Source organism: Acinonyx jubatus, chromosome A1 (genome assembly GCF_027475565.1).
Source record: "Acinonyx jubatus isolate Ajub_Pintada_27869175 chromosome A1, VMU_Ajub_asm_v1.0, whole genome shotgun sequence".
Taxonomy (NCBI): Eukaryota; Metazoa; Chordata; class Mammalia; order Carnivora; family Felidae; genus Acinonyx; species Acinonyx jubatus.
Genome location: NC_069380.1, coordinates 201,428,227 through 201,445,666, shown reverse-complemented (window position 1 = coordinate 201,445,666; position 17,440 = coordinate 201,428,227). Strand labels below are relative to the sequence as shown.

The window sequence follows — 17,440 nt, the reverse complement described above, 5'->3', positions numbered from 1 at the left end:
GCTTAACTGGCTGAACCACTCAGGCACCCTGAAACATATCTTTTAAAGGTTCTTTAGTGAGAGGTTAATGGTAGATTTTCTTTCATTTTGTATACCTTAAAATTCCATGGTGACAGTTCTTTTCTCTCCAGTCTTTGAAGATTTTATCCCACTGCCTTAAGGCTTCCCTTGCTCAGAGATTATTACAGGTTCAGTTCCAGACCGCTGCAGAAATCTCTCAGCGCCTTGATCCCACATTTCTCAGCCTCCAGAACTCAGCCACCCGGTTTAAAGTATTTTGTTATAGCAGCCTAAACAGACCAAGACATTCTTGTTCAGGGAGTTGAATGGCGTTCTCTCTGAGAAATATCATCGTCATTAGCGCCCTTGAAAAAATTCTTTTACTGGAGATCTTTGGATGATAAATGACAAATATCTGAGAAATCCCAAGGTAGGGGAATGAGGAAAAAAAATGGTGAACTGACTCCCAACAATTGGTTCTGAGTGTGGAAATTGTGACTCCGTCTCACCTGCAACCCCAAGAGGGAGAAGTGGCCTCAGGACAGAGGGGTGAGGCCCACAGCTTGTCCCACAGCCTGGCCCCAGTGCTGACTAGCAGGCGACAGCCATCCACAGCCTGCTCCCCAGCCCTCTATTTTAACTCGAAAGGTTTTATTGATTTATAAATATTTATGGTTAAAAAAGAAGAAATAGGCTTTCAACAAATGAAACTTTAAAAAAATTTCCCCATGTTATGTCTTTTTTCTCATTAATTTGTGAACTTCCTAGGAGCTTAGAATAACATATTTAGGAAAATTGTGGGATGATGGTATTGGGAAGGCAGAATTCCCAAATGCAGTCTATGTAATTTAAAAATATAAAACACAGTAAAAGAACTACAAAGCTGTAATCATCAAGACAGTATAGTATTGGCACAAAAACAGACACATAGACAAATGGAATAGAATAGAGAACCCAGAATTGGACCGACAAATGTGTGGCCAACTAATCTTTGACAACGCAGGAAAGAGTATCCAATGGAAAAAAAGACAGTCTCTTTAGCAAATGGTGCTGGGAGAACTGGACAGCAACATGTAAAAGACTGAAACTAGGACACTTTCTTACACCACACAAAAACAAACTCAAAATGGATGAAAAACCTAAATGTGAGACAGGAAGCCATCAAAACCCTAGAGGAGAAACAGGCAACAACCTCTTTGACTCCAGTTACAGCAATTTTTTGCTTGACACATCTCCAAAGGCAAGGGAATTAAAAGCAAAAATGAACTATTGGGACCTCATCAAGATAAAAAGTTTCTGCACTGCACAGGAAACAATCAACAAAACTAAAAGGCAGCCGACGGAATGGGAAAAGTATTTGCAAATGACATATCAGATAAAGGGTTAGTATCCAAAATCTATAAAGAACGTACCAAACTCAAACCCGAAAAACAAATAATCCAGTGAAGATTTGGGCAGAAGACACGAATAGACACTTTTCCAGAGAAGACGTCTGGATGGCAAACAGACACATGAAAAGATGTTCAACATCACTCATCATCAGGGAAATACAAATCAAAACCACACTCAGATATCACCTCACGCCAGTCAGAGTGGCCAAAATGAACAAATCAGGAAACTACAGATGCTGGCGAGGATGTGGAGAAATGGGAACCCCTCTGCACTGTTGGTGGAAATGCAGACTGGTACAGCTGCTCTGGAAGCCAGTGTGGAGGTTCCTCAAAAAATTAAAAATAGAACTACCCTACAACCCAGTAATAGCACTACTAGGAATTTATCCAAAAGATACAGGAGTGCTGATGCATAAGGGCACATGTACCCCAGTGCACTTTCGACAATAGCCAAATTATGGAAAGAGCCTAAATGTCCATCAACTGATGAATGGTTAAAGAAGATGTGGTTTATATATGCAATGGAATACTACTTGCCAATGAGAAAGAGTGAAATCATGCTATTTGGATGGAGCTGGGAGGTGTTATGCTAAGTGAAATAAGTCAGTGAAAGACAGATATCATATGTTTTCACTCATGTGTAACTTGAGAAACTTAACAGAAGGTCATGGGGGAAAGAAAGGGGAAAAAATAGAGAGGGAGGGAGGCAAACCAGAAGAGACTCTTAAATACACAGAACAAATTGAGAGTTGATGGGGTGTGGGGGAGAGGCTAACATGGGTACTAGGCATTGAGGAGGGCACTTGTTGGGATGAGCACTGGGTGTTGTATGTAAGTGATGAACCACGGGAATCTACCGCCAAAACCAAGAGCACACTGTACATACTGTATGTTAGCCAATTTGACAATAAATTATATTAAATAATAAAACACAATGAAAGAAAGGAAATTAGCCATTTGAACATCTTGAGTATGAAAACATTTTGCACAGTGACTGGCAAAATGTATAACCAAATTGCTGCAGGTTGTAAAAAGATTTTTTTTAAATCTGAAGAGATTTTGCAATATTTATAATAAATAGTAAGAGGTTGCAAAATGGGGAAAACACTCAATACTGTAGGATGAGGCCCAGTTGTCTCTGTAGTTTCTTTGTCTTATTGTTGAATTGGGATACTTGACTCTTCTTCATGTTTTATTGCTGAACTAAATCTGGATATTTTCATAATGCAAGAAGGAAAATGTAGTTAATTTGAACGGTTGTGGTAAGATCCATGTGGTGAATGTTTTATACTCTTTACTAGTCCCACATGTCCAAGAACCAACTGCTGTAACGCACCCTGGTCAGGACATATTGTCTCCATGACCCACAATCATGGGAGTAAACATTGTTGTGTCCCCTTTAGAACATGTGGTGTCTAAAATCTAAAGTGAAGTTGCGAAAAGTGTAAGAATAGGCTTTATATCATCATGTACTATAAAAAAGGTTTAAGAAATAGGGTGTCTTTTGAATTGCATCTTTACCAAGTTCTATTCAGGTCACGCAATATTTACAAATAGCCCTTGTATACCCTCTTACTTGTTTTTATTCTTTCTTGGTTAGTTTAAAAGGCTCTGAAGATCAGGTTGATTTATTTGAGTAGATCATTTCACTGGTTTTGAACTGTGCCTGGGTCTGTCTTTAATCAGGGACCGAGGCCTTAGTTTTTATTCTATAATGTTTTGCAAAAGGCTATCATTTTCATATTTGAGAGAGGAAAACAGCAAGAAATGTTCAAATTTTTCTTGCTTCAAGATAATTGAAGAGATTATCCTGACTTAATAACATTTGTTGTATCTGTCAGTTGAGGAAACAATGCTTTTTTGCCTAATAGTATCAGTGGAAGGATTATGTATAGCCTTTTAAAATTTGACTTTATCAAATAAGTATGTATTTGAACATTAGTTATGACCAAGTTCCCAGTGAGTGCAGTATTCACAATTACTAGCCTTCGTCTATTTTGACTACATAATTTCTCTAGTCTTTTGATGTAGTTGTGAATACAAAGAACTTCTGGCTTTTATTGGACTATACTGATATTTACTAGAATTTCAAGGTAAAAATTAGAAAACCAACCAAAACATGTTGACATCAAACTAACATTTGTTTTAATGAAAAAAATGTATTAATCTTTATATAAGTGATCATTGAAATGTGCATTTGTGTGAAAAATACAGAGAGCATTTATATTACAGAAGTATATTGGAATAAAATTTTATAATTGCAGCTTAATTTATTAAAGGCTTATTGTGCTTGGCATTGGTCTAAAATACTTTGTATAAAAAACTCTCTATGTGAACTATCTCACTTAAATCTCACAATACTCCTCTGAAGAGGTTTTATTATCAATCCCATTGCACACAGAGGAGGTGTGAGGCATACAGACCAAACTGCCCAAATGCTGCGAATCCAGGCAGTGGCACTCTACAGCTTTTAACTGCTGTTTCTTGCCACTTCCCTAAATTCTTTCTCTAAAAAGAGACATAAAAATGTATGACTCCGTGTACCTTACTGGGCACACTGTGTTTCTTAAAACCCTTTCCTTCCCTCCCTCTCTTGGAATCCCTATAAGGAGTGCCAGGTGCTGTGGGAACTGACAGATAAGACACGGTTCCTGTGCTCATGTTGTGCCCAGTTTGGAGGGCACAGTCGTGTCAACCAGTTACTATGATGCAGTGCATCGTAAGGAGGAGATGCATAAAGAAAAAGTTCTGGGAACGTGGAATATCTTTTTTTTTTTTTTTTAATGTTTATTTAGTTAGAGACAGAGAGAGGGAGCACAGGAGGGGAGAGAGAGAGAATCCCAAGCAGACTTCACACTGCCAGCGCAGAGCCCAACACGAGGCTTGAACCCACGAACCACAAGATTATGACCCAAGCTGAAATCAAGAGTCAAATGCTTAACCAACTGAGCCACCCAGGCACCTTGGCAGATCTTTGTGATCTCATTGTAGTATTTATTTTCCTTCTGTAGAATCTTGTAGACAAGCACAGCACTTCTGCTTTAAGCATGTGTACAATAAAGATAATTTTCATGGCTCAGAGGAAAGAACTAAAAGGCTAGTAGGCTTTGCATTTTGAAATTCTGGATATTCTTCGTATGATGATGGAACATTAATGAGCATTGTCCATCAGTTCCTGGAAATTGCTGGTTATGGCCAAACCATTGTCTGGTATAATTAACTTTAATACTGACTTTGGAGATTAGTCAGTTATATGGGCCAGAATTGTTATAAACTCACATTGACTTATCAGTGTGCACATATATATTTCTAAAAATTTAGCGTGTTCTGTTATTTCTCTCAAAACACTGGCATTTTCTTGTTAGAGCCTTGCATGTGTTTTTCTCCAACCTTAGAGTCTTAAGGTTTGGTCTAATAAATTATTATGCTAACAGATATAAAATGATCTATCGTTTGGGATACTTAGCATAACATATTGATTAGCTTTGTGATTGTTTACCCTTCACAACTAGCTCAACAGAAATAATGTCTTTATGCAGTCTGTAGCTAATTAAAAATTACAATAACAACAAATACATTTAGAGGTCTTTGATTTCTAATCTGGCCCAAGACATGTCAGTTAAAGCATAAAGATGATAGCTAGATGGATTAATTTAAAGATAAGCAAGGGCAGTATTAAAAACAAATTAATTACTATTGTTTTATTAAAAACAATAAAATTACTAGAATAAAGGAAGGATACAGAATTGAAATCCAAAAGTAATTTACATACTGTATATATTGACTTATTCAGCTAAAATAGAAACCCTAGTTCCTGGAATTTTAGGACTAGAAAGGAAGTTTGTGGTAGGCTGAATAAAGGCCCTAAAGATGTCCACTTGTTTTTCTTTTTTTTATTGTTTTAAGTTTTTTAAAAAATGTTTATTTATTTTTGAGAGAGAGAGAGAGAATATGAGTGGGTGAGGGGCAGGGAGAGAGGGGTACAGAGGATCTGAAGCAGGCTCCATGATGACAACAGAGAGCCAGTTGTGGGACTTGAACTCACGAACTGTGAAATCATGACCTGAGCTGAAGTCAGACACTCAACGAGCTGAGCCTCCCAGTCACCCCCAAAGATGTCCACTTTAATCCCCCAAACCTGTGAACATGTTACTTCACATGGCAAAAGGGACTTTGTAGATTTAAGGCAAGGATTTTAAGATGGGGAGACTATCTTGGATTATTCACGTGGGCCCATGTGATCACTAGGGTTGTCATAAGAGAGAGAAGAGGGTCAGAGTTAGGGAAGGAGATGTTATAATGGAAGCAGAAGTCAGAGGGATGGAGTGATAAGCCAGGGAATGGGAACAGCCTCCAGAAGCTGGAAAAGGCTATATTCTTTTCTTTTCTTTTCTTTTTTCTTTTCTTTTCTTTTCTTTTCTTTTCTTTTCTTTTCTTTTCTTTTCTTTTCTTTTCTTTTCTTCTTTCTTTCTCTTCCTTCCTTTCCTCCCCTCCCCTCCCCTTGGGGGCTCCACACCCAACATGCAGCTCAAACTCATGACCCTGAGATCAAGATTACATGCTCTATTAACTGAGCCAACCAGCCACCCCTAAAGTACTATATTGTTACTAAAGTACTAAAATGATATTTATGTTCATATTTGAGTCTTAGTAAGTCTCAATAATAAGTCTGATTTATTGAGCATATACTTTGGTTCCTGGAGATTTTTTTTTCAAATGTTATATGTTATTGCCACTATAAAAAAACACTAAAATCTTGAAGAAGTTACCTTAACCAGAGAGTCCACTTACCCCCGCAGAAGTGTTTTCTCTGAGGCAATTTGAAAACAGCTGCAGTGCTGAAGACAGCTTGCATTACCACATGAAGAGTGGGAGCCTAAATTGTCAGTATTTTGCCTTATTTCTTTTGTTTTCAGGAGTGATTGAAAACTTTGGTTTGATATAGACTATGACATTAAGATACCAATTTCTAGTTTAAAAAGAAAGCAATTGGGACACCTGGGTGACTTAGTTCAGTGTCTGACTCTTGAATTAGGCTCAGGTAGTGACTTCACGGGGTCATGTGGGACTCCGTGCTCCCCATTGGGCTCTGTGCTGACAGTGTGGAGCCTGTGTGGGAGTCTCTCTCCCTCTCTCTCTGCCCCTCCCCTGCCCATGCACTCCCTCCCTCTCCCTCTCCCTCTCCCTCTCTCTCTCAATAAATAGAGACACATTTTTTGAACCTAAAAAGAAAGCAATCTTGTTTTTAGAGAACATTTAAAATTTTTTCTCAGGTGTTGAACTGTTACAGTCCCCAAAATGACAGGAGAATTTGTGGTGGAAGAACATAAAACGCTATGAGGTGGTGAGCATGGTCTAGAGTGAACTAATGACTGGAGTGAAACAATGACTGCCCTTAATTTTATTTTCGCTAGAACAAAACTACAGCTAGCCCACTGAGGGGAAAGGTGATGAAGTAGTTGAAATAGATGAGACATATTTTTCTTCTGAGACATATTTTTCTTCTGTGTCTGTTTGTTCATGCAGATATTTAATTTTTTTTTTTTTTTCTATTTTATAGCTTGTAGCACTGTTGAAACTTTCTGGGCTCTCAATTATTCTCAAAGAACACTGCGAATTGGATTTTTGGAACTCCTTTTTTTACCCATCCAAGCAGAGAATAATAAGTATTTCTCAAACCGTTTCTACACAGTTTTATATAGCCCTTGGCAGGATATGGGCTGATAGTAACAGCCGGTTACTACTCTGGGAAAACTGAGACAGTGAGAGTCCTTAAGTAACCTGCCTAGCAGCAACATAACTAGTAAAACCTGAGATGTCAACTAAACAAAATACCTCTCAAATGTGTATCTCCCTTATACTACTATAATGTATAGAGCTAAAAGTTCAGACTCTTGAGGCAGAAAGACCTGAGTTTGAATCCCAGCTGTAACTATTTACTAAAAAAGTTATACAAACTGCATAGCACATCAGGAAGAGCCAGCATTGGCCGTTGTGCCAGAATATATACCAGCAGCCCCCCTTGCTACATTCTTGCTTCTTTCTGTTAGGTGTATGCGTAAAGCTCTGAAGCTCTGCTTATTTAACCAAGGACTGGGTTTGAATCACTTGCTCTTATGTTCTAATTCTTTTTGTTTTATTTTAATTCTTTTATTTTAGAGAGAGAGAGAGAGAGAGAGTGAGTACATGAGTTGGGGGTGAGTGGGGGTGGGGGGAGAGAGAGAGAGAATCTTCAGCAGGTTCCACACTCAGCGTGTAGCCCGATGCGGTGGTCGATCTCACGACCCTGGTGTCCTGATCTGAGCCAAAATCAAGAGTTGGGCACTCAACTGACTGAGCCATTCAGGCGCCCCAGTGTTCTAATTCTGGATGGAGAATTTTAAAGATGATTAGGGATAGAATGGAATAATATATGAGAAATCATTTGTAAATGGTGTTACAATATAATAGCATGAAGTATTAAGTTATTTTAAATGAAGTTAATTTTTCCCACCATAAAAAGTGTACATTCTCCTCCTTTCAGTGACTGTGAAGCTGGGAAGATCCCGGCTGGGCCAAGGTCACTGATCTCACTGTCCTCCCAGCCCTTCGGGGTTTCCCCAAAGCCCCTTAATCACATGGTTTGATTCTCCCACAAAAGTGTACATTCTCATAGAAAATCGGGAAAATATATTTAAAAAAGAGGAGAAATAAAATGATTATCTGTTGTATAACTGCATAGGGGTAACTGTTTTGTTTCCTTTTAGCCTGGGGTTTCTGTTTTTTTAATAAACATAAATTATTATTTAGGGGCATTCGGTGATCTCCAAACTAAGATTAAAAATAAATTTGATAAGAGAGAGTACCTGTCACTTGATGTCCCCCCCCCCCCCAACTACAAGATCCCCCAGTAATTCAGACTCTTCATTATCACTTTAAAAATTTTTTTTAAATGTTTATTTACTTTTGAAGGAGAGAGAGACAGAGTGTGAGTTGGGGGGTGGGGAGCAGAGAGAGAGGGAGACACAGAATCTGAAGCAGGGTCCAGGCTCTGAGCTGTCAGCACAGAGCCTGACGCGGGGCTCGAACCCACAAACCGCGAGATCATGACCCGAGCCGAAGTCGGACGCTCAACCGACTGAGCCACCAGGGCGCCCCTTCATTATCACTTTTAAAGATGTGGGAAAATCCCTTATCATCTATTTAGGCAATTAAATGGCCATTTTAAAGCCCTTTTCAGGTCTGTGTTTTTGGGAGGGGTCAATTCCTGTGCTGCTTTAATCTGTTCCCAGCAGGACCTCTATTTACAGTGGGGACACCTGACTTGGCAGCAGTTTCTGTGTCTTAAATGACATGATTTTTGTGTGAGCCAGCAGTGTATTGTGGCGGCCCTAAAAGCTAAGGCCGACTTAGGCATCATTGTCAAGGAAAGGTCTAAGGATGGGATTTTCTTGCTGTGCCTTATGCATCTAGATTGCATCCAGCATACTGTATTCACTTTGGGGGACTGAGATTTGAGCTGGATATTGCATTGTGGAAATGGGACTCAGACAGCAGCGGATCTGTCAGCATTGAGTAATTGAAAGAATTGAGGATGTTTTGCTTAGTAAGCATCGTAGGATAGCTCAAAGGAATCCACATATGAAAGAGGGAATAAACTCATTATGGCTCCAGAGCAAAACTACAGACCTTGGAAAGCAATGAGATAGGGGTTCCTTTGGTTGAATATGAGTGTGTGTGTGTGTGTGTGTGTGTGTGTGTGTGTGTGTGTGTTTGTGTTATATAATTTTTGAGATTGTCTAGTAATGGAATAGACCTTAGGAAGGAGTAAGTTTCTGGTTACTGAAAGTGTTTAAACTGAAGTCGGATAGATCCCTGCCAAGAACTACTATCAAATGCATTTCTTCGCTGGATTCATTCACTCATTCACTCACTCACTCACTCACTCACTTTTTATTGAGCCCTTCCTGTGTGTCAAGCACTGTGCCCAGTGCTGAGGAGACAGAGATCAATACTGTGGGCAAGGGGCTGGATTAAATGACTCCAAAGATCCCATTATGGTTGTGGTTGAAAGAAATTGCTGGATGCTTCAGTTTCTTTTGCCTTAATAAAAGTGTGGAGCTCTGATTTGTGTATCACTCCGTCTTTGAAACACTCCAGCATGTTGCTATCACATTTCTTCTGGGATGCAGAGTAATGCTTCATATCATTTTCTGAAAGATTGTAGGCTGTTAACTCCTGTCCATGACACTATTTTATTTCTCCAGCTTTGAACATAGAGGTTAAAGTTGAATGTGAAGTCAGCTTTTGATGGAATAATGTTGATTTTTCATGGCAAGTGTTTAATTCCAGGCTGACTTACATAAGTTTTTAAAGATTCAAGATTTATCAGAAAGTATCATGAGAGAACATAATGCTTATTAAATGTAAGGTGATCTTATTTATTAATGTTGTTGGAAATTCTTTGTACTTAAAACATATGGAAGAGTCAGGTTCTAAGGTTACACTTATTTTTTGAGAGGAGTTATCATTTGTGTATACTGAGATATTAAACCTCCAACTTCAATATTTGTAGATTGATCCTATATCTGGACTAGTTCTAGTCCCTCCTGTTGAGATCAGATAGTACCAGGAAAAGCAGAGGTGCCAAGAACAAAGTGTGCAGATTTGGAGGTGATGTTGGGGTCTCTGTACATTTTGGCCCATCAAGTAAGGCCAGCTGTTCATTTGTTTCATGTCTAGGTTTGGAATTCACCCAGTTGCAGGCCGGATGCCTGGTCAGCTTAATGTGCTGCTGGCTGAGGCTGGGGTGCCATATGATATTGTGCTGGAAATGGATGAGATCAACCATGATTTCCCAGGTAAGTGGTAGAGGCGATGCTGAAGTCTAAGTATTCTTAGTCTGAATAAAGCAACGCCCGTCTTAGGACGTAAATTGTGGGATTTCTGAACACCCACTAGTCCAATGAAGAGTAACCTACCCCTAGTAGGTGTGCAGTTGGAATGAAAGCAGTGAAAGACGGTACTGAATAAGGCACAACAGATTTGTGAGTAGCATGGGTACTTTTGTGCCTTTGAGGGGTGGTGAAAATCTTGAGAGATAGTGGAGCTCATTGCAGAGGGACTCGGAAGAGATCTGGCTTTGGGACCTAGGTCACAATTCTCGCTTGTTTGCATTAGATCCCAGCCTCAGGTTCCTCATTTATAAAATTACTTCTGTTGCTAATTTAATGTATAATGCTAGCCAGTGTCTGAGATTTTCCTGGCTTCTAATTGTACTGATTCATAATCAATAAAGTAGTTTTCTATTTTCTTTTAAAGTACTAGGATTTCAGTAGATAAGGTGCTGTACTTTATGGCTGTCATTGGGTAGATGTTGAATGTTAATGACATTTGGCCCAAGATCATGTTTGTTAAAGTTAAACCAGTTCCCCCTGGCAAGTATCCACTGTAAACTTAAAAAATACTGTTTATTAGAGAAAAATAATGAAGTTATATGTGTATCTACATTCACATGGCATTTTTGGCAAAGTTCTAAGGTAATTTATATTATAGTCCTTAAAGAGGGAGTTTGGACCATTTTAATTTTATGCCCCCTTTGAGATTTCACTGTTGCAAAATTTTGTGTGAAACCTGCCAGTTCCAGGAATTATGGGCACAGCTTTAATACAGTACAGACTCTTAGACCATTTTCTTTGAGACATCAAATAGCATCATATGTGGTCATTTTAAAAGTTGAAAATGGAATGCCAGTCTTCTCAAAAATAATATAACCAACAAGATCATTTTGAGATAATAAAAAAATCGCGAAGTCAGATTAGGTAGATGCATCTGGGGGGAGGGAAAGCACAATAATGTAAGCTCCAGTCAGCATGCTCAGGTTCACATGCAGGACCTACTGCTTTTAGCTGTGTGGCATTGGCTAAGTTACCGACCCTCTCTGATAAAGCTCTTTGTACAGTGCCTGGCACAAGTGTGCATCCTATAAATGTTGGCTTTTGTTACTATTGTTATAAAGTGCAGATCACTATAATTTGCCTGAAAAAAAATGAAAGTAGCCTATTTGAGACTTATATTTTCTCTTTTTTTCCCTTTATTACGTAGACACCGATTTGGTCCTTGTAATTGGAGCTAATGACACTGTTAATTCAGCAGCTCAGGAAGACCCCAACTCTATTATTGCAGGCATGCCAGTCCTCGAGGTCTGGAAATCAAAGCAGGTAAAGTTTCAGACTTGTGTTTCATTCTCATAGTCAAATGTCTCTTCAGACATGCGCACAGAGCCATCCTGGTTCACTCGGCGAGGAGCGCTGATGCCTTTTAAAAGCCGCAGGAGCTTGAGTGGGCATAGGGCCTAGCTCTCTATATCCAGCTTCTGTCTGTTCGGTGGCCAATAGAGAGCCCGAGTGAATGCCCTGGTCACCATTAGAACCAAACGATATTATGTGGATGGATTAACAAAATCTGTAGCCACAGCTGAAAAAAGAGCTGTGAGCTTTTGGAATGAGTTTGGCTGACTTCCAGATAGAGTCCAGTGAAGCAGATGGCTTCCCTCTGGGACAGTGAGTCAGTATCATTGCCTTCATATACGAAGATGAGCATGTTTTTTCATTTAATTTTTTTAAAGGGAATTTGTTGTTGTTATGGGGTGTCTAGAAGAAAGGTGATTTAGAAATCCAAACCATAACGTGGCATAAGGAAGCAAGGCCTGCTCGCGCACATCACCTCTGTGGAGGCTCACCGCTGGGTCATAGAGACTCAAAGGCTTATACCTTTCCCCTGCCTCATTCGAGGGACATGTCTTTACTACCCTTAGGTCAGATCTGCATTTTAACAGTCATAATTATGTAATTATGTAAGTACATTTCCCTTTAATTTTGTTTCTCTTCATTGAAAATATGGGAGTGTGATATGCACTTATTCATGTGTAGATAAAAAATTACTGCATTCGTCATCAAATTGGAGAATTTGAAGAAGACTATACTAAGGCTGAGTGAAGTGTGAATAAATTTAGACTGCTTTCATTTTTGGATAAACTACCTAGACAACCACAGAAAGGCTTTTTATTTTCCTAAGAACTGACTTGCTATTTAACAGGATAGCACCATCCATAATCCATGTAGGTGTCAATGACTATACTACATCAATATTAGAGACAGGTTTGCTTCTTCCATTTTGCTTTGTAGGACTGTAATATTATTACCTCTGTCATGTGATGGGCTAGATTGCTCTTTGGGCTTTTGTCTTGGCACCTTCTTTTTCTTTTTAATGTTTATTTATTTATTTTGAGAAAGAGAGAGTGCGAGTGAGCCAGGGTGGGGCAGAGAGAGAGAGAACACCAAGCAGGCTCTGTACTGTCAGCACGGAGCCCAACCTGGTGCTTGAACCCACCACTGTGAGATCATGATCTGAGCGGAAATCAAGATTCAGACACTTTACTGACTGAGCCACCCAGGCGCGCCTGGAACCTTCTGATGTACTTTAAAGTGGTGGAATAGGAATCATGCCATTTTCCCATTAGAAGCTTATGCACTAAGTTTGGTCTCTTTAATACATTAGAGAAAGATGCTTATTTTTCTGAGTAGATGTTACAGGGTCTTTATAGAGAAAAGCTCTGAGAAGAAAATCACTTGTAATCTTATGTTTCATAGATAAACTATTTATTGTTAACAAGATTTTTCTCTCTTGGATGTGAGTATGGGCACATTTAAAAAATTAAAGTTAATACAACGTGTGCCTGCATTAAAAAAACGACTCCTTGTGTATTTTAGAAAACTGTGTACTCAGGAGTTAGTAGTGGTGGTGCTTCATTTAAAGCTCGGGCAGGGCAGTGTGGGCATACCTATCACATCCCAGCCCAGTCTGTTAAATACACTCATTTTGCCCCTTAATCTTTGCTCCTTAGGTCATCGTTATGAAGAGGTCACTGGGTGTTGGCTATGCTGCAGTGGACAATCCAATCTTCTACAAACCCAACACGGCCATGCTTCTAGGCGATGCCAAGAAGACGTGTGATGCGCTGCAGGCAAAAGTGAGAGAATCCTACCAGAAGTAAATTTTCAAGACCAAGCTGTTGTCTGACAAAGCCACCTCTTCTGTTGTGGGAACAGGCAAATAAAGTATCACTCTATACAGCTGATAGACATCTGTAGCAAAGCTCTTGGAAGAGAAGGAAGACTGAAGAATGCAAAGCAAACAGGGATATTTTTCAAGATCCCTTGATTTTTTTTTAAAAGATTGAAAATTCTGAATGTCTTTCTGTGCATATTTTTTGTGTTATGAATTCCAAAAGTATTTTATAAAAGGAGAAAGAACAGCCTCATTTTAGATGTAATCCATTTGGATTTTTTTATTCTTCCTCAATGGTCAACAATATTTTAAGAGATTAAGTTTTTAGGATCTTAGGACTTATATACATGGATCTGAACACTCTGACCTTGTAAACATTACAGGTACCTTCGTTTATGTTTTTTCAACAAAGATTACTAATTTGAGACTTGTGTCAACTCCTGAGCTATCCTCTTACCATTTAACCATGATCTGAATTAACCATATCAAATTGGCTTCAACTTTTCAAACTGTACTACCAATTCTAGATTTCAGGGATGTATTTTCTCACTTCTATTTTAATACCTTAAGGGACTAGGTAATCTTTCAGAGATGCTGGAAACAATGACATCATTTGCTTTGTATGTTTCATCAGGACACCAGTGAAACATATAATTTGAAATCAGTATTGTATTCTTAAGAATCCCATTTCCAATCAGAGGTGTTTTTAATTTCAATCAATTTATAAAGTGTATTACTGTATTAAGTGCACTTGAATGGAATTCAGCTATTTGACTAATAAATTGAGTTCATCATGTTTGCGTAGAGATGTAGCAATGGTCTCTGGTGACAAAAGGCTCAAGTGAATAGTTTTGCTGGTTACTACCATCCGGGGAAGACTTGCCACTGGGAAATAGATGAAATTACTCGCTCCCTTAATTGTTGGCAAGAATTTTTTTTTCCAAATCAGAATGTGTTTTGAGGTCTTATGTAATTGATGACATTTGAGAAAAATGGTGGCCCTTTTTTTTTATTAGCTACCTCTTTGTTTATCTAAACATCAGTAAAGACCATGTCTTTTTGCAGTAAAAGTGTAGATTTTCTTTGTGACTTTGCTACTGTGCCAAAAGCTGTATATAGGTGAATGAATGAGTGAATACTTGGAATATCTGTCTCTCTCTGTAACTAATTTGGTACTAAGTTTCTTGAAATAATTATAAGCACATATAAACTATCTCTAAACCAGAAAAAGAATTAACTGTTGTGAAATTTTTTACTGTAATGCTCATGTTTACTCAGTTTATAACTCCCAATATCTATTGGTTTGATAATCAACTTCTGTTTTGCTGTGCTTGAGATTAAGATCTGTTTGTGTGTGTTTGTGTGGGTGTGTACATGTGTTTTAAAGCAGGAAAGGCTCCTTTTTAATTTTTAAGTAATAAGTGCAATTTGCTAATGGATCTCAGGTCATTAGTAACCTCAAGTCTGAATTACATCATGAAAGTTCTACTAGGAAAACAATAAATCATATCTTTATGCCCTTTTCCTTTTCCCAAAGTACTTGTGGGTATATCTGGAAAGCAGCAACTTGGTTGTTTTTTTTTTTTAATGAGATAATTCCTGGATTCAGCTTAAACTAAAAATAATGATACTTGGATTTATTTATTTTTGTTATTGTAGTAAATCTTTTTCTATATTTTCAGAATTTAGGACCTCATTCTTTGCTGCTGACTAATCCTTTGTCATCTAGTTGTATTACTTGAGTTAAAAACTATGCTTCAGTTGGTTTTATTTTACTTTATTGCTTAGGATATTTAAATGATTTTTTGGATACAAAATTTCTTAAATTAATACTCCCAAAGGTTGGTGACCTTGGATTATTTATGGTGAAGTCTAAAACCAACAGAAATAATTTTCATCCATCCTATTTTATTGTTCTTTTTTTTCTAAGGCATACAACTGGAAGATATGACTTATTTTTTATTCTTGTATTGTTACACTATGTATAGATATTCAACCGGAAATAATTTTTTTTAAAAGTCCATTGTACCCCACAGTGCGTTACCAAAAAAAAGAATTACGTGTAGGCAGTGAAGTGCTAATGTTGATGTGTCTTTTAGGCATTTTTGACCATCCGTTATTTTCTCATTTGTCTTAAATTGGAAGTTTGTGTTTAAATTACTCATCTAAGTAAAGAATATATATAAGTAAATGGATAAATTTTAATACATTATATGTATGTTTCTGTCTAACTCTGGACAGTTTTTCAGCATATAAATCTTTTTATCATTCTCTCTGTATTTTTTTTCTAGGGATTGGAATAGGACGGAGAGAGAGGACTAATCTTTTTCTGCAGTGGGCGTTCAGGCCTTGATGGAGTCAGGGAATAACAGTTAGGTATTTTGTAATGAATCTGGATAGTGGGCCTTGGCCTTTCTGATTCTATCCAAGTCATGGCCCTAACTTTTAGATTTTGCTGTTTTCTCATCCAACACAAATATGGGATATATTATCTGTCAGTCAGGTTTAGGGTTTAGTTCAATTTATCCTATCCCAAAGCCTTATTATGTATAATTAATAACTCATAACCCATGTGTTCATCTGACTTAGAGGCAAATTTTCAAGTCCCTTAAGGCATACATCTTGTGAATTAAAGCATTTTAGTACTGGAAAGTTGGACAGCTCATTTGTATAGCTAGGGGAGAATAGTTCAAATATCTAATTTATAGCTCCTGCCAGTTTTTGAGAGTCTTTGCCAACAAATATTGGGTCGGAATGGTAAGAGGAGAAAAACAAACAAAATTCTACACGTCAGTGGCAGCAACTTGCATGTTCCAGCTGCTCTTTAGATTTCCAAAGGAAAGATAAATTAGTGTAATTAACAAGGGGGAAAAACACTTTTAAGTGAGACTTTTTTTTTTTTTTTTTTTTTTTTTAATTTGAGAGAGAGAGAGGACAGGAGCAGGGAGAGGGGCAGAGGGAGAGAACTTGAGAATCTTAAGCAGGCTCCATGCTCAGCACGGAGTCCAAAGTGGGGCTCCATATCATGACTCTGGGACCATGACCTGAGCTGAAATTAAGAGCTGGACACTCAACCCACTGAATCACCCACATGCCCCTAAAGTGAAACTTTTAAAGTGTTAGTTAAGTAAAGCAGTAGAAATGGTAACATTTGAATTTTGAAGCACTGAAGATTGCTGTTCTTTTTTTTTAAATGTTTATTTTGAGAGCGAGAGAGAGGGAGAGAGGAAGAATGTGAGCAGGGGACAGGCAGAGAGAGAGAGAGAGAGAGAGTGAGAGAGTGAGAGAGAACCCTAAGTAGGCTCCCTGCTATCAGCGCAGAGCCTGATGTGGGGCTCCATCCCACAAGTCGCGAGATCATGACCTGCCAAAATCAAGAGCCAGATGCTTAACCATTTGAGCCACCCAACACCCCAAGATTGCTGTTTTTAAATTTATCTCTTAGAAGTTACATATTGGGCTAAGGAATTGAACTGTTCACTATTTAAGTGGTTATATAGACATTTAGCATAGTATATACTGTAATTCTGGAGGGAAATCTTTTGGATAAAGTGGGTATAATGAGATAATGAGACAGTAATTAGATAATGAGAGACAGTAATTGAGATAATTAGACAGTAATTAGAATGAGACAGTAGATAGTCTTGTGCAAAAGGAAGGAGATAATGAGACAGCAATTAGAATGTTGACTATTTCAAACTCTTGACTTACGATGGTTAAGATAGTGGGAGGAAAAGATAGAGTCTTGGTAGATAATTTATTTGGGGGAGGAGTGGAAAATTATATTGAATAGATAGAGAACGTCTAGTTTATGATTATGAAGAACTTTAAAGGCTTGGACTCTAAATGGTGGGGAGATATTACATCTCTGTCACGTTGATTGTGAAAGCATATGACTACCTCATTCTACGTAAAATATTTGTACTTCATATTCTTGTCAAAGATCACAACTTTAAACTCTGCTTTCCAATTCTTTTAAAAAGCCTATTTCTGAAGTATAA

General features: G+C 38.1%; 1 protein-coding gene across 4 annotated transcripts in view; it reads left to right on the top strand.

The window, feature by feature from the left end:
- The window catches only part of NNT (nicotinamide nucleotide transhydrogenase), a 94,747-nt gene extending 79,869 nt beyond the window's left edge, over positions 1-14,878 (top strand). For all 4 annotated transcript variants that reach the window (XM_015063311.3, XM_015063312.3, XM_015063313.3 and 1 more), the window contains exons 20-22: positions 10,113-10,231; positions 11,475-11,590; positions 13,276-14,878. In XM_015063311.3, coding sequence (XP_014918797.1) covers positions 10,113-10,231; positions 11,475-11,590; positions 13,276-13,425 — 385 coding nt within the window. In that variant the 3' untranslated portion in view covers positions 13,426-14,878. The remainder of the gene's footprint in view (positions 1-10,112; positions 10,232-11,474; positions 11,591-13,275) is intronic.
- The last annotated feature ends 2,562 nt before the right edge of the window (positions 14,879-17,440 follow it).